Source organism: Odocoileus virginianus, chromosome 1 (assembly GCF_023699985.2).
Source record: "Odocoileus virginianus isolate 20LAN1187 ecotype Illinois chromosome 1, Ovbor_1.2, whole genome shotgun sequence".
In the NCBI taxonomy this organism is placed as follows: Eukaryota; Metazoa; Chordata; class Mammalia; order Artiodactyla; family Cervidae; genus Odocoileus; species Odocoileus virginianus.
In genome coordinates, this window is record NC_069674.1 from 15,013,294 (window position 1) to 15,035,583 (window position 22,290).

Here is a 22,290-nt window from a genome sequence, read left to right on the forward strand (position 1 = left end):
ATGTTCACCCCCAAACCCTATGCCTGGGCTAAAGCAAATGGGCCTCTTGTCTGCCTCTCTCACTTCTGCTGTTTGATGGCAGAAGTCCATAGAGTGACTGGGTTTAAGCCGCCAGAGGAGTAGGTCTGGAGGAAGGGAGGCCATGGCTTGCCTGAGACTGGGACCAGACTGGGTGCAGGCCGTTCAACTCAAACGCTTCTTGCTCTTTACTTCATACCTCGCACGACACGCTGCCTGTGGGATACCGTGTTTCCACGGCTGCTGTCTCACTGATCCTCCTAACACTTCCAGAGTAGGCAGAGCAGGTGTTGTGTACCCTCTAAAGGCACAGGAAACAGAAGCCCAGAACAGCCCGGAACTTACCCAGGATCACACAATAAACTAATGGCAGGACTGAGACTGTCTTGACTTTCCGTCCAGACTGGCTCTGTCATTAGGGAAGCCTGGATCTATTTTTTTTATATAGTGGGAATTTTAACAAATCCATCTAGATACTCGGTTCTGTCCTGCCCTCAGGTGAGATCGCAGCATCCTGGTTCCCCAGAACAATGCCTTCACTGACTTCCTTTTACGCTTTGCTGCTTATAAAGGATCAGGAGGAGAATTGCCTGAAGAATTTTAGTGCTGAAGAGACTGTGGACTTTGTTGCTCAACATGTCATCTATGCAAGGTCTCATGTGATGAATGCTTGATTGACTTTAGATCCAGGAAATGATGTGTCTTTGATCAGTCTACACTTTCCTCCCAAAAGAGAACAGGATGGTTCAACTCAACCAGTTTTCTTCTCTCCTGGGAGCCTCAGCCACCAAGCCTGACCCCAGTTGTCACCGTCTCTGGGGTCCCATCATGGATTCTTTCCTCTGAACAGTCTTTGATCTGTTATATCACTGAATGTCTTATTTTGAATTTCATGTGTATAGCAGCTGCCCACAGTTCCCTTGGAAGGAAGTTGGTATAAATCATTAAAAAATGAAAACAAAACCAAAAAATAGACCAGATGACAGTTTGCTCTGAGGCTCCCAAGGAAGTCAGGTAGGGCCTGTGAAATTGGGTCTTTTATTTTTTTGGCCACGCAGCATGCAGAATGTTAGCTTCCCAACAAGCGCTCGAACCCTTGCCCCCTGCAGTGGAATCGTAGAGTCTTAACCATTGGACCACCAGGGAAGTCCCAGGATCAGGTCTTAATACTAGTGTCAGGAGAGCAACGAGGCGAGCCCTGCGTTCCTGTCTGCTCCTGGACCAGGAGACTGAAACCATGTGTGCTTGAGAAGGATGTGATTTGACTCACACCCTGGGAATTCTCTCTTGGCTCTGGATCTGAACGTTTTGGACAGTATCTACAATCACACTCTCTAGGATATTTTTGGTTTGGAATATAATTTTGAGATACCTTCACATCATCCACATTTTCTCTTTTTAAAATGGCAAAAGTTACCTCCATATGGTTTATGTGGTACAATGCTTCCTAGAGATGTAGAGTAGAATTTATAAGTTACATGCTTTGGGTTGCCTCTGTTCCTAGAGTCTGAGCTCTAGCAATGTTTCACTCTCTGAGGGTCTGGAGACCCAAGTTAAGACCCTGTGCTCCTTGGGCCGCCTCTGAAACCCAGGGTAGTCCTCAGTTAGATCCATTCAGCTTGCCTTCATTGATGAAGCAAGCTCGCTTTACTTGTTGCTACACAACAACCTGCACGTACTGTAAGGGCTAGGCCGCTTCAACCTAAGATGTTTGCCCAAGTTGTTTTTTTTCAGGAACTTGAAGACAGCTGTGTCTAGTTGGAGCTTGAGCAGGTTAAGACTGGTTAACATCGCTGACACTCCAACTGGGCATGCGCAAGCGGCTTCTCGCTGACCTTTTGACCTCAGAGGGCTCAAAGCTCTCTTCTGTTTTGACACTAAGGCTGCCATACTCTGAACTTGCTTCCCATGGAGACCCCTATAGCTTCCTTGCACCTGCTTAGAACTACAATTGCTTCACCTTTTTGTCATCTCCAATCATTACCTTTCCCCACACTCCTCAGCTGCTGCTTTATCCCATGAATACCTGGGCCACTTGCCGTGGGGGAGGCAGCTTGGAGATTTGTTCTGACTCCACGCTTGGCTGCCGTGTGAACATGTCTGTTCTCTGCTGCAAACCTCAGCATCTCAGCGCTTGGCTTACTGTGCTTGGGGTGAATGAGCCTGGAATTTGGTAACATCTCATTTAGGGGGAACTTGAAAGAAGCAGAAGACCCGAGTCCTGCTCTCAAGGCATTTACAGGTTGGTGTGGCTGGATGCACGTTGGTGAAATGTTGCAGAGCAGTTGGAAAGTGTCCAAAAATATAATATGAAGTACAGTCTGTGTGCAGAGTGCTGTGGGGGGAGAGAGCCAGTGGGGAACAGGTGAGGCTGGCTGAGTCAGACTTCCTGGAGCGCTAAGTCCTGGGTGGGAGCTCTGAGGATGGGGCGGGGTGCGGATCATTGGAGAGAATGAAGGAGCATCCCAGGCCTTGGATGCTCCCCTCTGGACTGTCAACTCCAAAGGCAGATGCTTTATCTCTTTTGGCTGATTTCTCAGAGTGTGGCATAAAGTAGATGCTTAATAAGTAGCCAGTGAATGTATGAATGAACAGGCTGGGGAAAGAACAAAAGTCATCTGAGGCTAGGAGGCCAAAGAGATTGGCTTGGGTTGGGGAGGAAGGTCATGTTAAGAAAACAGCAATGACACTTTGAAAAGATGGTTAACATACAGGAATACAGGGCAGACATTTATTGCCATAGTGACCGTATGTCAGGCATGGTGTCCTGCGCCCCCCAGAGATAACCCCCAATACTCAGACCTTCCCCTCCAGGAGCTTGGGTCCAGCATTCTTCACAATGCAGGTGGTGACAGCCTGAAGACCTGGGGTGCAGGCTTACCTGAAAGCTGGCGGGTACATCCTCAAGGTCTCTTTAATCACCATGTCCAAGTAGGGCAGGCCTTCCTGGAGGCTGCGGTACCCAGGGGCCGGCTGATGGAGGGGCGGTGACAGAGGAGGAACACCGAGTTAGATTGAGTCCCACAGCTTCCAGTCTTTCCCACTAACTTTAGAGCTTCAGTGCTCACAAGCGCTTACATGGAAACCCCACAAGATGAAACATGATCCCATCCAAATGGCATTAGATTAGCACTCCGCAGAACAGTCTACATATTCTATTACTCTGGTTTCACGGTGCTGTGCGTTACTGAAGACCAGCAGGCCTGGGACTGCAGGGCCTCTGGGTGTCAGACGTTTGTGATAAAACAACGGCGACAGCTGCCCTGCTAGCGATTATTGAGAACGGATGGTGTGGCAGGCTACGTATTGTACACACTCCCTTATGATAAAAGAAATTTTTTCATATCAAGATATAGGGAAGTCATTCTGGCTTATACATGAGTTCAGTTGAATTTTACGCTAACTAAAGTAGCCCCTTTGTGGCCTGTCAAACATACACTGTACAACTGCTTCAATTATTAAAGAAACCAGCACATTGACCAGGAGTAAAGACTGTCTGTGTTAAAAGTAAAGACTAAATGCCTGTCTTCCTGGGAAGCCAATGCTGGTTCTCCTTTGATGATAAGACTCCCTTCCCAGGTGCCAAGGCCATGTTGACTTGCTATGTATGAGCTTGTCTTTTTTTTTTGAAACCTTGAAGAAATGTAACCCTGACTTGTTTAATGTTCTTTGTTCTGATGAGATATAAAACTGGGCTGAAAACCCTACTTCTCCAGAGCAATTTCTCAGAGTAACCTGGGAAGCGGGCTTCTGGACTAGTTTGGCTCAAATAAAACTCTTTCCTATTCTTATTAGTGATTGTTTATTATTTTTGTTGACACTTATCCTCTAGCAAATATCAGGGAGGTTGCCACAGGGTAGTAATGTGCACATCATAAAGTTAAAAGACAACTGTAAAATAGCAAAACAAAAACAACTGCTGCATCTAGAAAGGATCAGTGGTAACAAAAACTGGAAAAGAAAGAAAGATAGTGCTAAGTCATGTCTGACTTGTGACCTATGGACTGTATGTAGCCTGCCGGGCTCCTCTGTTCTTGGGATTTTCCAAGCCAGAATACGGGAGTGGGTTGCCATTTCCTTTTCCAGGCAATCTTCCCATCCCAGGAATCAAACCCAGGTCTCCAGCATTGCAGGCAGATTCTTTACCAACTGAGCTATGCGGAAAGCCCCAAAACTCCAAGAGCTACAGTAAATCAGTAAGAAAGGAAACTCTTCAGAAAAGTGGTCAAGAGAAATGAAGAGGCAACAAGTATGAGTTCCCTTGATGAAAAATACAAACTGATAGCATGAGATTCGGTTTTCATTCATCAGATTAGAAAAAGCTGGAAAATATTGATCAGGGCAAAGGTGTGGAGAAGCACAAGTCCAGCACCCAGTGTTGGGGAGCCCTAACACCCCCGGGTGACTTCCATGGGGTGACACTGTCACTCTCTGCCGTCACCCCATGATACGAGGAAGGGGTGATAGTGAATTGGCGGGGTGTCGAGAGGCTAGGTGTGGGCACCCCAGTGGGTGGGATGAGTTAGTGCAGGGTTATAGAAGTTTATTAGCTGCTCTGCTGATTGAAGGATATTTTCCCCTCCCATTTCTCCCGTCCTGTCTCTCCACTCCCTTCAGCACTTGAGTGAAGTTACCTGCTTGATGACAGTTTCATCTTTTTAAATCAGTTGTGGGAATGCTTAGTAGCTAAGTTGTGTCCTACTCTGTGTCAGACTCTTTGTGACCCCATGGACTGTATCTCATCAGACTCCTCTATCCATGGGAATACTGGAGTGTGTTACCATTTCCTCCTCCAGGGGATCTTCCTGACACAGGGATCAAACCCACATATCCCATGCCTCCTGCATTGGCAGGTGGGTTCTTTACCACTAGTGCCACCTGGGAAGTCATAAATCAGTTAGTGATGTTCAAAGAGAAGTCTTCAATTTGGGAGATCGGCTTGCTTCTGTCTTCTCCTCTCAGGACAGCAGGGGGCAGCACTTGGGGCAAGTCCGTTCTGCAGGCCCCATCTACCCCTGGGAGCTGCTCACAAGCCTGCAGCGGCGGCCACCTTGCATGGGATCTAAACCAACGACTGTAAGATAGAACTCCCTGGATCAGCAACATCAGGGTTGCCTTAGAAACGCCTATCCTTGGGCAGCGTCACACACCAGGACAGAACTGAAACTCTAAGGTAGGGCCAATAGGCTGTCCCCATGGGGGAGGGGACCACGCTGGCAGGAGCAGATGCACAGGTCCGGGTGGGAGGTGCTTAGTGTGTGAGGGGCAGACAGGCAGCGGGGAGAGTGATGGGCCAGAACGCGTGGAGTTCTGAAGTCCATGGTAAATACCTTAGCTAATCTGTTAGAGTATAACGTTCAATATAATGTAGCCATTGGTGCATAAAATACTGCTGAGTGAGAAATGCCTCTGGTGGCTGAGATGGTAAAGAATCTGTCTGCAACAAGGGGGACCTGAGTTGGATCCCTGGGTCGGGAAGATCCCCTGGAGAAGAGAATAGCAACCCACTCCACTAATCTTGCCTGGTGAATTCCATGGACAGAGGAGCCTGGCAGGCTGCAGTCCACAGGATCACAAAGAGTTGGACACGACTGAGTGACTAACACGCACACACACAAAGTCAAGTTGCTCACGTGCAGCCTAATGTTTACAAATTTGAAAGGCCGAAATGAAAACAGTTGGCTTTCCCAACATTCTCCGTCTTCATTTCTGGGAACTGTTTCTTTAGAAGGTTATCTCCTGACCCCACGCTTCCACCTCCCTCCCGGGCCACCAGGGTCGGCCTGATAAACACGTAACTGGGGAGGGGCTCTAATGCTTGGGGTTTAATGCTCTGTGGTTGCCCAGTGGAGATTCTTCTTTTTTTTTCAAAATTTTTATTGAATCTGTCACAATACTGTTTCTATTTTATATATATATATATATATATATATATATATATATATGGCTGTTGAGGCATGTGGGATCTTAGCTTCCAGACCAGGGATGGAACCCACACCCCCTGCGTTGGAGGGCGAAGTCTTAACCCTGGACTGCCAGCGGAGTCCCCTGTGGAGATTCTCAATCGTCATATCTTTGAATCTGTGTTTAGGGAGCAGAGTCTGAGGGGACACTGGGGTGTGCACTGGGGCTTGGAGCCTCACCCGTGAGGGCTGCCACCTTGGCTTCTTCCCCAGGGCGGATTCTCAGCTGCCTGCTCTCTTGCCCCTGGTGCTCTGGGCCCAGCCTGGCCACCCCTCTCTGCTTTCCCTTTGACCACCATTGCCCTCCATTCCTCAGGGGCCTAGGCTCAGGTGTGGAGAAGGTAGGCACGGGATGCATTCACCCTGAAGCATCTTGGAGTGGGCATGGTGTTGGCCGTCCCTGCCCTGGGCAGGCAGCACTGTGGCTGTGTGTTGGCCTGGGCAAGCTCTGCCCACTCCTGGTCTCACACTGCATGTTTCCTGGCACAGAAGTTTAAAGATCTTTGGGGGGGTCACAGCCTATTGTGGGTTTGGGGACTGGATCTGGGGAGGGGGGACACCTGGCTCATCTTCCCTAGACCCTGCCTTGGCGTCTAGGGGCACCATATGTAGGTGGGCTTGGTGGCTGGAAGGGGGGCAGAGGTCCCAGGCCCTTGACTCTCCCAGCTCATCCTGTGCCCCCACACTCTGGGGGAACCTGGCGCACCCCCTCATCTTCCTTCCAATCTTGAGTTTGGTTTATCCTTATTTCTTCTGGCCCATGAGTCACAAAATACTAGTTATGTAATTTCAGTGGTTCTGCATGTGAGTTAAATGCTCTGATATTACCATTTAAAAGTGGCATTACATGATCCAGAGATGAGTGGTAAAATTCACACTGATAATTTAAAATTTAGAGTTTTCTTTACTTAGACTGGTGTTAAATAGAAAATAAAAAACACTGTGATAATTTGAGAGATGGGAGAAGAAAGGAAGAGCCTTTCTATGTACTGTTAATGGCACTTTCCTTTGCTTTTTTCCACTTGGCATCAGGTTGGACAAATTACATAGCAGCCCTGCAGGCCACAGTTGACTGGCTCACGAGTGGGGCTCTGACATGAAAGCATCAGACTAGACATTTGGACCTAGGCAGAAGGAAAAGGAGTTTTTCTCCAGCAGCTGGAAGCTGAACACAGGTGAGTCGTGATCTGTTGGTGGCCATGTTCCACCTTGCGGACTAATGAGCAGTAAACACGTTTGCCATGAGAAAGAAACAAAGAATTAGATGTGCAGAGAACCAGAGGCAAAGGACAGAGTCCATTTCCTGTGTCCTGTTTGCCAGCTGCTCCTGGCAAGGAGCACTGCGGGTGGCGTCTCAGTACCCTTCCAGCAAGTTCTCATTTTTGACCTAACTTAGTGACAGCCGAATTCTGTTATCTGCAACCAAAGGAGTCTTAACAAATGCAGACATGTAAAAAGCCAGAACAGAACAGTGGTACTGTTCACCCAAATGTAGAACTATATCTCAAAAAAGAAAAGAAAGCCAGATCTAGGAGTAGCATCCCTAACAAGTCCATAGTATTGGTTCCTCAAACAAAAGTGTCTGGCCAGAAGCTGTCAGCACTTGGAAGGGAACTTTTTAAGGTAGGCCAAGGGTAATTTGTATTGTGAAGTCAAGTCTTCATTTATTCTTTTTCCCGTTGAGCCTTTTTTTTTTTTTTAATCACTACTTCTTAACCTTGGACTCAAGATGCATACCAACATAAGCGCGTTGGCCCAGCAGTTCTTGATGTGCTTGAACGTTAGATGTGGCCAGGGGGCTTTTAGTATATAAGGGTGCTTGATCCCTGGTCCCTCAGGGGGTTGACTGTTGGTCCAGGGTGGGGCCTGGATGCTGGTTTTGTGCAGCCAGTGGGGGTGAAACCGCTGCAGACTATCTGTCTGACTTGCCCTAGTGATCTTTTCTGCATGGATGTATGGATGTGGTTGAGGGGGGTGCTCAGGTCTCAGCGTTTTAACCAAACCCAGGCGAGGCAGTCCCCACCCACCCACTCAGACGCCCCTTCACCCCTAAGAACCCGGTTATCCCCCGCTCCTGGGTTAAGTTCTTTGAGGAAAATCTGGGCCAGCATCGAGGGCAGAGGTGTCCTGAGCCAACCCAGCCAGCAGAGGGCAGCAAGTGTATGGCGAACGAGGACTCCCGGGGCGGGAACCTGCGCTTCTGCTCAGAGTCAAACTGAATCCAAGAGGACCTCGGCAATCTTGAATCCAAAGTCTTCACAGTAGAGATGAAAAACGTGAGACGATGTCTGGGATTTAAAAACCAAAAAAGAAAATGGCAGAGTAGGGAAGGGCGGGGGAACCAAAGTGGCCACTGTTGACACTTGTTGAAGCTGAGTGATGGGTACACAGGGGTACACTCAGCTATTCTTCCAACTTACGTTTTCCTTCATAAGAAATTAAGGTACTAGATAGAAATTTAAATAACAATAGAGCGTGGAACAGCCTATGCAAAGAATCTGAGATGCGTGAAAGAATCCAAAACGGTTGTGTTAGGCTGCTGAGTGGGAGAGGGGCTGTTCTGGGATGTCTTGGAGGCTGGAGAGCAGAGCTCTAGGCACAGAAGACAGAAGGGCCTCTGTGCAGGGTACCTGGGGCGGGGCAGACATGAACGAAATGCAGCAGGCATGGGTCGTGGTGGGGGAAATGAAATGGAAGAGGTGGCATGCTTTTCTTTGCCATCTAGGGAAAAAACACATTAAAAAAAATGGGGGTGGGGGGACTTCCCTGGTGGTCCAGTGGCTAAGACTCCACGCTCCCAATGCAGGGGGCCCAGGTAAAATCCCTGGTCAGGGAACTAGGTCCCACATGTTGCAACAAAGACCCTGGGCAGCCAAATAAATATTTTTTAAGATGAGGGTGGGAGTAGAATTTATTTGAAGTAAAAGAGAAAGAAAAGAAAGTTTAGTCAAGGAAGTGCGTTTCCTTGGAAGAAAAGGTTGGTGGGCTCGGCCCAGATGTTTAACTAGAAGCGGGGGCCTTGCTGGCAAGAGCCTGGGGAGCTGGGGCTGAGATTTGCACTGGTTGGCCCTGGACTGTACCCCTGGGTGTGCTCAGACCCTCTGTCTGTGCTGGCAAGGGCCAAGGGGGTCTGCTTGGCCTGAAGTGTTGGGGGACTTGTGGGCAGTGGGATCTGAGCAGAGTATTTCAAGGCAGGAAGCACTTCAAGCATCTGGGTTTCCAAGAGATAATGTTAAAATTGGAACCCCAAGGGTACCCACTCCCCCCAAAGCCTATAGCACAGGCCAGGCTACCCGAATTAAGAGTTGGGAAAGCCCTTACAATCTGCCTCTCACCCCACGAGGATGCCCCTGCAGCCTCTCTGGCTGGCCTGGGCCAGGCCTCGGGATGGTCACCATGTCCCGCCAGGGGTTTTGTCTTGCATCCATTGCCCAGTAGCCCTGGCCTGGGGCCAGTCACCAAGGCAACATCAACAGGTCCCCTGGTCTCTGAGTTCCAGGTCGTGATGTTTCCCCACCCATCTCTTGGAGCAGAGCCAACGAGATGGCAGAGGTGAAAAGTCTCTGGAAACTAAGGTACCAAACAGGCAGACAGGACTTCTGTTTAAATGTAATATTCAGAGGCCAGGAGCACGTTTCGGCATGAGGCCCTCTGTTCTCCATGTTAAACTGCCCTGGAAGGATGTGTCAAGGAGGAAAGCCATTCTACAATCTTACAGAATCCAGTTCAGCTGGCACCAGTTCTGCAAAACAAGTAACTGTACTCTTAGACGGGCTTCCCAGGTGGCTCAGTGGTAAAGAACCTGCCTGCCAATGCAGGAGACGTAAGAGACATGGGTTCGATCTCTGGGTTGGGAAAATCCCCTGGAGGAGGGCATGGCAACCCACTCCAGTATGCTAGCTTGGAGAATCCCATGGACAGAGGAGCCTGGAGGGCTACAGGCCACAGGGTTGCAAAGAGTCAGACATGACTGAAGGGACTTAGCATACACGCAGATACTCTTAGATGGTTGAAAATAAATATTAAATATTTACTAACGTTTAATATTGGGAAATATTGATTAAATCTTAAATATTGGGGGAAAATAGAAGCAAAAAAGTGAATGGAATCTTTGCCTTATGGTATGCACTCTCGATCCAGAGTTCTTTCAGAGAGACGTTTTCATCTATATTTGGTTTTTCAATGGGAATAACTGCTAATTTTATGTCTAAATCGCTCAGTCTCTTGGTCTTTCTATCATTCAGTTTAGGCTCGCAAACTGATATTTAAATGTGGTAGCTAAATTTGATAGGTGGCACAGTGGTAAAGAATCTACCTGTCAAAGCAGGAGATGCAAGAAATGTGAGTTCAATCCCTTGGTCCAGAAGATCCCTGGAGGAGGAAATGGCAACCCATTCCAGTATTCTTGCCTGGGAAATCCCATGGACAGAGGAGCCTGGCAGGCTACAGTCCATGGGGTCACAAAGTATCAGACATGACTGAGCACACACAAGGGAACTCTATGGGAAACTCTATTGACAAATAATTTTAAGTGGGAAATACTATCCTTGCCTATTAACCTCACTTTGTTACATTTGGATTTTTGTGTACCAGTTTCTCTGCAAGTTACACACACACTCTCTGAGTCACTCACACCTACATGTACACCTCACTCTGGGTGTGTGGTGATACCATGTGGAGTAGAATGATAAAAAGAAAATTAAAATGTCACTGCTTTCAAAAAGATTTTTCCTGGAGGTTCAGGGATCTAATAGAAAAATTAATATTTTCTTATTTTTCTAAAGGAAATAGAAATGGGGGAGGTCTCAGTTTTGTTCCTCCCAAGAAGTACCAGCATCAGATGGTTTTGCCAAATGCTCACACACATGCAGCAGATTTGGTGTTGCACATAGTGAATGGGGTCAGGTCAGCCCCCACCTGCTAGAAGCTGGGACCCTGGCGTGCCGTAAGATAAGGCCTAGGGAGGTCAAGCCTAGAGACAGAAGGGACAACAGAGACCTGGGAAGACTCAAGGTTTCCATTTGTGCTCATTCCCTAGGGAACATGGACCATAAGATGGAATCCTCCCAGGGAAAGGGTGGCGACTCTCACTTTGCCCTTTTGCCCCCTGACCCGGAAGAAAAACCGTAGTCCCCTGGCGGCCAGTCTCCAGGCAGAGCGCCAAGTCCGCAGGGCAAGGCTGAGCCCAGGCCTGGGTTCCCCATGGCCCACTTAAACTGGGGCGCTGGGGTTCTTCTGGCTCTGACTCTTCAACTTTGAAATCCATAGATGTTCGGAGGGAGTTGTTTCAGGCCTGGAGCAAGAAGTAATGGGGGGAAAGCTGTTGGGGGTGGGGGGGGCTTCTTCTACATGGCTGGTTTGCCTCCCTAATACCCAGACAGTCCTGCATATGCTAATCTAAAGAATTTGGCAGCTTTAGGAGTAGACAAGCCTCCTACCTTAGAAAAGGTAATTAGGAGGGTGTGTGTGGCATCTATTTATATCCGTTTTAAAAGGAATGAGACAGCCCCATCTCACATAAACACAGGGATTATTCCAGGTGCTCTTGTACACTGAGGCCTAGGCCATTAAGGGATTAGATGAGGAGATGTAATGAAAGACCATAAACCAGCCTGCCTGCCCCCCCCCGCACACACACATACCCCTCCACCATGTCAGCCCTCCCCGCTGACTGCCCTAGGTTCAGCTCTATTGATGGTACTGACACTGCAGGAATTCTGTCTGCAGTGCTCTATTATGACAATAATAGTACTCCTCTCCCGCAGTACTCTACTGCCTTCTGAAGAATTTTTATATCCCTTACATCATTTGGTCCTCACAACTGCGCTGTGGAGCAGGTAGGGCATTTTGTTTCCTATTTCGTAGATGAAAAAAAAAAAAGACTCAGAGAGGTTAGTGGCTTGTTCAAGGTCACACAGCTAGCACATGGCAAAGAACTAAAGGCAGATCTTCAGATTCCAAGGATTTTACCATCAAGTGTCGCCACCCTCCCTCTCTCCTTTCATCCTCTCTCTCCCCTCCCCTCCTTCCTCCCTTACTTTCCTTTGTATACTTTTTGGAAGAATAACATGTACACAGGAAAGTATTCAATATGATGCAAACAAAAGCATACTGCTTAGTGAATTTTCACAAAGTAAGCGCACCTGTGTCACCAGCATTCAGATCAGGATGCAAAACAGTTCCAGCACTCCCAAATACCTCAGTGACCCCTTCCCATCATAGCTCCCCCCAGAAAAAGTAACCATCAGCCTGATCTCTAAAACAAGAGGTTATCTTGCCTTTCTTAAAACTTTACGTAAATGGAACATCCAGAACCTCAGCTTTTGCGCCTGTTTTCTTGTGTTCACTGTTGTGTCTTTGAGACTCACTGGTGGTATGGTGTGGAGTTGTGTGTCCATTCCATATCTGTTCATCCTTCCAGCTGTGGGCGGACATTTGCATTGTCCCCAGTTTGGGGGCCATCATGAAGAAAGTGGGACACCCTTGTATGTGGCTTTTGGTGAACGTAGGTCATGGTTCTGTTGGGTATGTACCTAGGGGTGGAATTGCTGGGTCACGGGATGTGTGTGGTCAGCTTTAGCAGATACTGTGAACAGTTTGCAGGCTGGTTGTGTGTACTGGCTACATTTTAATGGTGAATCAGTTGAAGGGCAGTCTGTTGACACCCCCCATCCCATCCCCTCTCTTTACTGTCACTGTGGGTTTCTGCCTTCTTCCCTCTGCCTGCCCCTTCAGTACCCTGGAATGTAACCACTATCTCTATTTCAGGAAAGGGTTGAGGGAAAAAAATAGCATATTATTTTGGGAGCTGAGTTATTTATTCCTAGAGTGTATATGGGGACCGCATAGGGGGAGGAACAAATAAGACACATCTAATTACCTAATTTTAAAATCATCTCAGTTATCAGACGCAAGCCCTCATAAGCATAGAACACATCCCCAGATCAACCAGATTCAAGTTTTTGAATTATCTGCTGTGCTGTAATATTTAGGATTCGGTTCTCTCCATTAGCAGGGATTGTCCACAGTTGATTATAGGTGATGTTTAAAGAAATAACCCCCTTAGTAAATGATAGTTAAACACCCAGCCTGTTTTCTCTGCCCTTGTAGAGGGAGTTATGGCATTAATTTGCAGAGAAATTTTTTTTGTTGTTCATTCTCCCCTCAGATAGACATTGAGTACCTGACCTGCACTTGGCAGTGTTGGGGGTGGGGGGTCCAGTCCCATACCTACCACTTACTACATGTTCAGGAAATGGTCTACTTGCTCAAAGATTTGTTATTTTGGTACTAGGGAGCCACTGAAGGTGTTTGATGCGTAGAGGTGACACACGGAAGATGTTATTTTGTGACCTGACAATGACATGCGGGGATAGTTGGAAGTGTTGGGGGGATGAAGCAATAAAACAGGAGACTGTGCCGGAGTCCAGGCAGAGATGATGAGCTCTGAGGACAGTGTCAGCTGTCAGAACAGGAAACGGAGTAGAAACAGGAGGAATGTTAGCAGTGACTCCCCCTCTTGGTTGTTCTCAGCTGATGCCCAGCCCCAGTTAGAAACATTCCACTTTAATTGGTCTGGACTGGGCACAGGAGTTAATATGGTTTTAAAAGCTCCCAGGGTAATTCTCAGAGTCACTGGTGCAAAGGATGACTAGCCGGGCAGGCGAGTCTCTGGATATAAGGGGTCAGGGAACCAAGAGATAAATGTGATTTCCAGATTTCATCCTGGGGTGGCTGAAAAAAAAAATGAGGGAACTGGGATGGCCCTGGCTGGAGCTGCCTCTTGAAGGAAGATCTTGGCTTTCGTAGGGTGGCGTTGGGGGCCCCAGCAGGGAATGGTGTGCAGTTCAACCCATAGCGTGTGCACAGGTCCGCTGGTATGGAGGGAGGAGAGAAAAGCAGACGCCGTGGACTGACGTGTAGCCGAGGACTGAAATGTGAGGACTGTCCAGGGGAAGATGGCAGAGGGGCTGGAAAGGCCACTGGGCCGTCATCTAGGGAGAAAGGTGAGGCCAGAGTCAGCGTCTGTGAGGCTGAGGGATGGGCAGGGAGAGAGGTGGGACCAGGACGGGTAAAGTGGATCGACTCGCTTCAGTGAGGCACACTGGGAGAACTCAGGAGAACCGCTGGGAGACAGGAGGGCACGGCCACCTGTCTGAGTGGCAGGCGTGTGGCAGAAAGGACATGCTGCTCCTACCGTGACTGAGGAGGGAACCAAGCCCAACGGTAAGTCCCAGAGAGAAAAAATTGTGCCTCAGCATACACAGAGGAATTTTCAAATGACTAGAAGTTAACAATAAAGCAGCCACGCTCCTCGCCCGCTGGAGATGTTGAGAAGCTATTATTGAGCATCAGAAAAGGTCGCTCTAGGATATTTATGGCTCCCTCATCAAGGAGGTGGAAGGCTCCATGGTCCTCCCCCATCTGGGATGATCTGACGCATCACGACCGCGCCCTCGCCTGCCCAGGGATGGCCTGCGACGTCATGTCGGGTCGCTCGGCAAATGTCCCGTCAAGGTGGGGAGGGGTCAGCTTGCCCTGTTTATCCCCCTGGCCCAGCCCCCAGCATCCCATCGCTCATTCCTGTGTGCATCTTGGTTGCTAATTCAGGCTGAAAGCAGAGCCCAGGTCACTTACTGTTTGGGGAAATGGTAAACAAAGATAAGAGCTTTAAGCGCTGGAATTTACTCTTCATCCACTTGGCCTAAAAGCAACTGCATGTTAAATTTAGAAGGCTGCTTCCAGACCCCTCCCTGCCCTCCTGTTTCCTGCCGCCTCTTTCCCGCCCATGCTGAGAACACGGTCTTGCTGACCGTGGAATCTGAAATGTATTTGTAAAGCCCAGGAGTCTTGCAAGGCTGACCTGCCTGGATGTTTATAAAGTATATCAGCTGAGGGCCTGGGAGAGGGGGCTCCTATCCTTGGGTAGTGGGCTCTGCTCCCCACCCAGCCAGCAGACATCTCAACCCAGATGTTCACCCAAACATCCTCCCCAGGTGAGGCCTGGAGCTGCTGCCTTGCACTGTCAGGAGGTGAGGCGCTCCCCCACTTAGGGAAGAAGCCACATTTTCAGCAGACCACCTTAGAATTTATTTACAAAGGTCTCCCTCACGCCTGGGAATCTATAATTGAACAGGTCTCTTTTTCTATGTAGGTTAAACCCCTTTGCAAGCAACTCCAAGAATCTGTAGAAATCCTTTTGTGGGCCTGGAATTCCGCTGTATTGAATATTGTTGGAAATAAATGAGCCATTGTCTGGGCTGAGAATTTTCTGGTTAGATAGAGATCGCCACTGTGATGCGATTTATTGTCGCAGGACTTTTTTTTTCCCCCAGCTCATTTTAAATTCTCTGTTGCCTGCTCAGTCCATTTTCACAGTTCAGAATGTAAGTGGGAAAAGCTAGGCTGGAGCTATAAAAAAAAAAAAAAAGAAAAGCGAAAGAAAAAAAAAATCTCTTTTCCTAAGAACGATGTCCAGAGGTCCAAGTGGCATCTGGTACCAGACTGTAACAAATGCTGGAAGTGAGGCTTATCTGGCGGCCAGTCCAGGGGAAAGGAGGGTCACCCAGTACTCTCAGCTGGCACGTGACTGGGAAGAAAGATCAGAGACTAAGAAGCAACAAGAGTTCAACCTTTCCATTGTTCCAGTGAGCGGCCCCAGCCCGGAGAGCTGAGGGCACCTGCCCTCACTTTTGCCCACCCAGAAATTCTCACTTATCATTCTTTAAAAAGATCTACTAGACCAGCTCAGCTTTAATATAAACCCAACCCTAGTTAAGCGTAAGTTTTGAAGTGACAAAAAAGTCTAAAGAGCAATTTACTGTTTTTTGCTTGTTTTGTTTATTTGTGTAATAATCAACTCCTGAGGGCTTCTCTGATGGTAAAGAATCTGCCTGCAATGTGGGAGACCCAGGTTGCATTCCTGGGTTGGGAAAGTCCCCTGGAGAAGGGAATGGCTACCCACGCCAGTATTCTTGCCTGGAGAATCCTATGGACAGAGGATCCTGGGGGCCTACAGTCTTTGGGGTCACAGAGAGTCAGACATGACTGAGCAACTAACACTTTGACCCCAATTAACTCCTGAGATTTTGAAATTTATGAGCAGCAGGCAGAATTATAAACAGGAAGAGCAGAGATGTGGAATTCATCAGACATAGCTGGAAGACAGCCAGCAAGTTATTAAGCCATGTCAACATTCAATTTGCTCATCTGTAAAATGGGGAGAAACCACACCTTGAAGGTTGTAGTGAGGATTCCTCATGAGTGCCCTGTAAGGTTTTTTTCTTAAGAAGTTTTGGGTTTTTAACTCTCCTGATTTGGTACATGAGCAACCCTATGAGTGGTAGCTGTGAGCCTGGGGTCATCTCAGGAGACATGGAAACAGCTGTGCTGATGATAATTAAGAAATTAGCTGGGGGCAGTAGGGGAGAGGCTGGTGAGAAGTCCCCATTCCTCTCATCAGAGGAGGCTGGAAGATACACCCTAGAAGATGCAGCAGGGGCTACAGCCGAGCTGCAGCTGATCCTTGGAATCCCCCCTCTCAACTCTTGCCTTTGCCAAGCTCCAAGCCAAGGGCATCCCCGTCATCTCGACAGGTTCTCAGAAGACCCCACTTTTTTCAGGAGGAGTTGGGCTTTCTGGAGCTCAGAGCTCCAGAGCCACACAGTGCCTGGCACAGAGCCACAGCTCCAGTGCCCCGAGCCACACAGACAGTCCCTGGGGGAGCTGGAGTTTCCTGAGGACCATCTTACCACCTCCTCATCTCTTTTACCCTAGGCGAGCTTAGCTGTATCCCCTTTTCTGTGCTGGTGGCTTTTAGTGAAAAGGCTCCCTAGCCTGGTAGCTCAGCTGGCATATCCGCCTGCAATGAAGGAAACCCTGGTTCGATTCCTGGGCTGGGAAGATCCCCTGGAGAAGGGAAGGGCTACCAACTCCAGTTTTCTTGGGGTTCCCTGGTGGCTCAGCGGGTAAAGAATCCACCTGCAATGCAGGAGACCTGGGTTCGATCCCTGGGTTTGATCCCTGGGAAGGTCCCTGGAGAAGGGAAGGGCTACCAACTCCAGTATTCTGACCTAGAGAATTCCATGGACTGCATTGTCCATGGGGTCACAAAAAGTTGGACACAACTGAGCAACTTTCATTTCACTCCCTTGCCAAGAATGTCCTTGATAAGGGCAAAGCATATGAAAATTGGTTCCAGAGTAATAGCTGACACAAGTGTCCTCACTGCTGTGGGCCCAGGTACACAAAAACGCATTCCTCTCCTTTGCTGGGAGCTGGAGGAGTAGGTTTGGATAAATAAGAATGAGGTCCGTAGGAAGGAAATTTTTTTTTCTTTTAAATTGAATTAGGGGTGGGAGGAGACTTACTAAATCACAGATGGCATGTGCTTACAGCCTTGAGAGCTGATTGCTCTTCAGAGAAGCTGAGACCAAGGCATTTGTGCTCCAGCTCTGGTCTGCTGGGTGCAGGCTGCGGTCCCGGGTGGAGGGGGGCTACAGGGGCCAGACCGCCAGGCTCCTGCCAGCTGGCCTGCAGGTGGTCCCCTCCTACCTCCTGCACCCGGCCTCTCAGGAGGGGCCTGGAAGATCCACCCCCTCTATCCACATTACAGATGTGGAGGGCTCACCCCTCCGGGGTGGGCATGGGGGGAGATGACAGCTACTCCACGCCATCCTCCGCCCTTCATGTGCCCCACCACGCCTGCAGGAGGGAGAGGAGGTCACAGAATGGCTTCCCCAAAATGAGAGCCATGCGCTGCATCTCATGAAATTGGGGGTAGGGGGTGGGGGACGCGTGGCATCTCACAGAAGGGCTCCCAGCCCACGCTCCTTGCCTCCCCTTGGAGGCATCCAAGGAAGGCTTGGGTTAGGAGCCCCCCACCGGACTCCACTCTGCAGCAGAGCTGCCCAGGCCGACTTCCACCCCTCCCCCCTCTGGCCTCACGCTTGTCAATCCGGTTTTGGTTTTCTTACCTCTGATACTGGGCCATCCTTTTCATGTGGAACAAACCCCAGAAGGGTGACTGTGGCCACAAGATGGCAAATCAACCCTCCCTATCCCTCCTCCCGTGAAAACAAGATTCTGTTGAATGTGTTCCTATGTTTCTGCTTTTATTTTTAGTATTAATTTAGGGAAATTTCTAATAAGCTCTCTTAAGGAATTTCCCCTGTCCTGAAAGGGTCCCCCTGAGCCACCTCTGGGGTCCCCTGATGTTTATAAAGTGCTGCTTGCATGCCCTGACCATCGTTCTTCTGGGCTGGCTGTCACCTCGTGCCTGCTGTGTATCCTGCAGGGTCCCGGGGGTGGGGCGGAGATGGGCAGCGCTCTGTCCCCGGAGGCAGAGAAGCCCAGGGGACACCTGGGTGCCAAGGCTCTGTTGGAGGGGAGCGTGGGTGCCCTGGGAACTTGGAGGGGCCATCCTAGGGGCCACGGAACCTGCCCGGGATGGCAGTTGGGGAGTCAGAACGACAGGGATGGTGCGGTTTCTTTAGCAGCCGTTTCCAAACAGCTTTTCGTTCTTTCACACAGAAACAATAAAAGCACTTAAGCAAGGTTTTGGAACCAAATTGAAACGCGTTCCATCACAGCCGCACCATTTATTGCTGTTTTACTGGAGTGCGTGCTCTCCGCGGCTCACGCCGCTGCCTCACGCCAGCCACATCTCAGCCGCTAGCTGGTTGCGTGGCGCGTGTTAATTACGGCAATTTGTTTTGGCCGTGGATCTGAAGGAATTGTTTCTTTTGTCTTCCGTGCCTGCTGCCTCGTGTCAGACAGTCTCCATCAGCCTCATGGCCTGACTGCCTTTGCCCCTGCAAGGCAGTGAGGCTTCTCAAGGGGGATTTAACCTCAGGGTGGGGGCAGGCTGGCGTCCCTCCGGGGGACAGTGTCACACCAGGAGGCCCCAAAAGAGATGGGACCAACTGGCTGGAGCGCTTTTGCAGGATCGTAGGTGCAGAGGGCCCTGGGGCCAAGACAGCTGAGGACCAGGTGGGGTCAGGGCAGGGATGGACACTTGGACACCCCGGGGACAGAGAAGCTGCCCTGAGAGGGTGGGCACAGGGGAGCCGGGCAAGGCCGTTTACATCTCCCTTGATGGGGTGATGGCAGAGCGGCCCCGGGAGCTCCTGGGCCAAGATCCTCACAGCCTGGCAGCCCCCAGGGGTCAGGACCAGAGGTGGTGGGATGCCCTCGAAGTAGACAAAGGAGGCTGGGCTCCCCGGAGGACACCATGAGGGCCATGTGCCTCATGGTGACGGGTCTGGGGGCCAGCTGCTGCCTCCAGCTCCCTCCTCTCAAGGCCGCCACTTGCTCCAGCAGGCCCAGGCTGCTGGAGGCTCTCCTGCTGGAGCTGGTGAATCTGCCCATAAGCGCCAGACCCATGTGTGCGTTTATGAGGAGGAGAGGCGGCCCGGACAAAGCGCTCCCCTGGCCCCTGGACGCCAGCTGTGCCCTCGCAGCTGGTCCGTCTCCCCCCTGGAGCCAAAGCCCTCAGGAGGGCAGAGAAGTGGGGAGATGTGGAGAAAATGTTGGGGAGGGAGACAGGAGACCAGCACAAAGTCCTGCAGCTTCACCCAGCATTCCTGACCCAGTTCTTGGGGTGGGCACAGGGTGAGTTTCAGCAGATCATTTCACTGAGCTGTTATATAAAACATATATATATATATTTGGCTGCATTGGGTCTCGGTTGCGGCTCAAGGGATCCCTAGTTGTGTCATGTGGGATCTAGCTTCTCAACCAGGAGTAGAACCCAGGGCGCCTGCGTAGGGAGCCCCAGTCACTGGACCACCAGGGGAGTCCCACTGAGCTGAGAAAACTGAGGCTCAGAGGGGTCTATGCAGAAAGTCAGTAGGCAGAGAGGGGATGGAGCCTGGCAGAAAGAGGGGCTCATAGGGCTTATTGAGTCAGATGGTAAAGAATCTGCCTATAATGCAGGAGACCCTGGTTCGATCCCTGGGTCAACAAGATCCCCTGGAGAAGGGAATGGCAACCCACTCCAGTATTCTTGCTGGAGAATCCCAGGGACAGAGGAGCCTGGCGGGCTACAGTCCATGGGGTTGCAAAGAGTCAGACACGACTGAGCGACTCACACTTTCACTTTCATAGGGCCCACTGAAGGACCCATCTACTCAATTCCAGAGGCCACGATAAGGCTGAGTAAAGACAAACAGGAACAAGAATCTCTGCTCTATGTTATGAGGCAGCCTGGATGGAGGGGAGTTTGGGGGAGAAGGGATACGTGTATATGCACGGCTGAGCCCCTTCACCGTTCACTTGAAACTATCACAACATTGTTAACTGGCTATCTCCCAACACAAAATAAAAAGTTTCAAACAAAAATACTCACACACAAAAAAAGACAAACAGGAAAGGCAGGCTTTTCCCTTCCTTATTCAGCAGGGCATTGGAGGAGGAGTAGGAGGAGCTGGGATCAGGGGTGGATGCTTCAGAAGCGGGGATAGAAACCCAGCAGGAGTGCATGAGGGGGCAGCTGGGAGAATCCAGGAAGAGGGAGGACCTGGGCTCATCCTGAGTGTCCCTAAACCCAGGCCAGGAGCAGATGGGGCCACACAGAGACCTCCTAGTCCCCTGGGTGCCGGCAGGGTTCTCGACTGGTGAGGCCCCGTCTTACCTCTCTGCTCCCAGGAAGGGAGAGGAAGCCACAGAGAATTTCTTGGGCACCTGCTCTCACGTGTTAGATCTGGAGAGTCCCTGTCTTATTGCTTTCCTTTGACTTGACCTTTAAGCGCTCTGAGCATCTCAGGAGGCACCGGGCCCACAGGCAGGTGTTGCTCTTCAAGACTCTTGAGAAGTCTTCTTAAAGAACAAGGGGCCAAAGGGGCCACCCCTGAGGATCATGGCCAGACCAGTGAGTATATTGGAAAATTTACTGAAAATAGCACGGTGCCCATCTGTTCTTAATTTCTGCTAAGGGCTTGGCAGGAGGAAATGGACTTAAATCTAGCCAGAGGAGGGGCACCCTCAGGAACTTCTCAAGGCTTGTGGATCCCGCTAAGGAGCCATCAACTTCCCCAGAAATTGTTCTTGTATCTGTTTGCTTGGCCCAGCCTACAGGATGCCGTGAGCACTGCCCCAGTGTAAAAAAGAGAGTCCTTTCCAAAAACCTAGTCGATCAGGAAGCAGAGTTGGATTTCTGGTTTGGGAGTTGAACTGTGTAAAACTGGGAAGATCTGCCTGATGGAAAAGCACCATTCCTTTAAGAATGCCCCTACCCTCGGAGCTCCAGGGGGGCCTGTGACCCAGAGACTCTTCTAGGTCAAGGCAAAAAGTGCCCTGGTCAACTGGCTCCGATCTTTGGGACCCCCAGATTACTTATTTTCCCAGTGACTTTTTAAAAAGACAACTCAAAAAAAATAGCGCAACAATGACATGGATTTAAAGTCAAAATGCCTAGAACTCATTTCAGAAAGCTCTTACTGTCCCTGTGGGTTAACCTTTCTGATGAGTAATCTTAGTGGAAGGGTCGTGTTATAATCAAGCATGTGTTTTATAATTAGGTGACTGTTTTAGGCTCAGAGGCCCTGAAAACTGACTTATGGCCAGTGAAACTGGGAAGCATGGGGTGAGGCTTTATATGTATGTAGCCAGGGAAGGAGACTTCGGTCCTGGGGTCCCTGTGAGAATAATGGCCCAGTGAATTGAAAAGCGTGAAATACGGTCGAAAGAAAATGCATCCAGTCTCTGGCCCAGGTTATCAGAACTGTTGGTCAGCCTTCAGGGCCAGTAACTCTGGCCCCTTACTCAGTCTGTGTGGATTTGAAACTAGCTTCTATTGGGGGATAGAAGTGAGACCCGGGTTCTAGACTCCCCCCACTCCAGAGCCTCTGGGCTCTGCTGTGGAAAGGGCATCACAGCGGTTCACCCTGGGATCACTGGGGACCCTGAGATGTCCCGGAGGGAAGCCTTGAGAGAGACCCAAGTTCAAGGCTGTACATGTAACCTCCCGGGGCACTGGTCAAGCCCACCACTTCTGGAACATGGTAGAAAGTCTAGCCCTGTGCAGAGAGCCTGAGGAATTCTTCTAGGCTCTGCCCCCCGTTTCCTACTTTAAACTTCCACCCTAGGAGAAGGTCATGCAGCACTTAGACGCACACAGGAGTCATTCTGCCCAAGTCTGAGTTGGTGTCTCACCACTATCCAGCGGTGCAGCCATGGATAGCTTACCTGTCAGCCTCAGTTTCCCATGGGTAAAACAGGGACAGAACTAGCTCTCCTCCATCAAGTCATAGTCAGCCAAGAGCCTGGCTCATGGATAGCACTTAACATGGCCTGGCCTGCCCAGGACCAG

The 22,290-nt window shown here is 49.9% G+C and overlaps 1 protein-coding gene across 4 annotated transcripts in view; it reads right to left on the reverse strand.

The window, feature by feature from the left end:
* TBXAS1 (thromboxane A synthase 1) overlaps positions 1 to 22,290 on the reverse strand; it is a 163,503-nt gene that overhangs the window by 5,512 nt on the left and 135,701 nt on the right. For all 4 annotated transcript variants that reach the window (XM_070464989.1, XM_070464998.1, XM_020899413.2 and 1 more), the window contains one exon: positions 2,900 to 2,991. In XM_070464989.1, the coding sequence (XP_070321090.1) occupies positions 2,900 to 2,991 (92 nt within the window). The remainder of the gene's footprint in view (positions 1 to 2,899; positions 2,992 to 22,290) is intronic.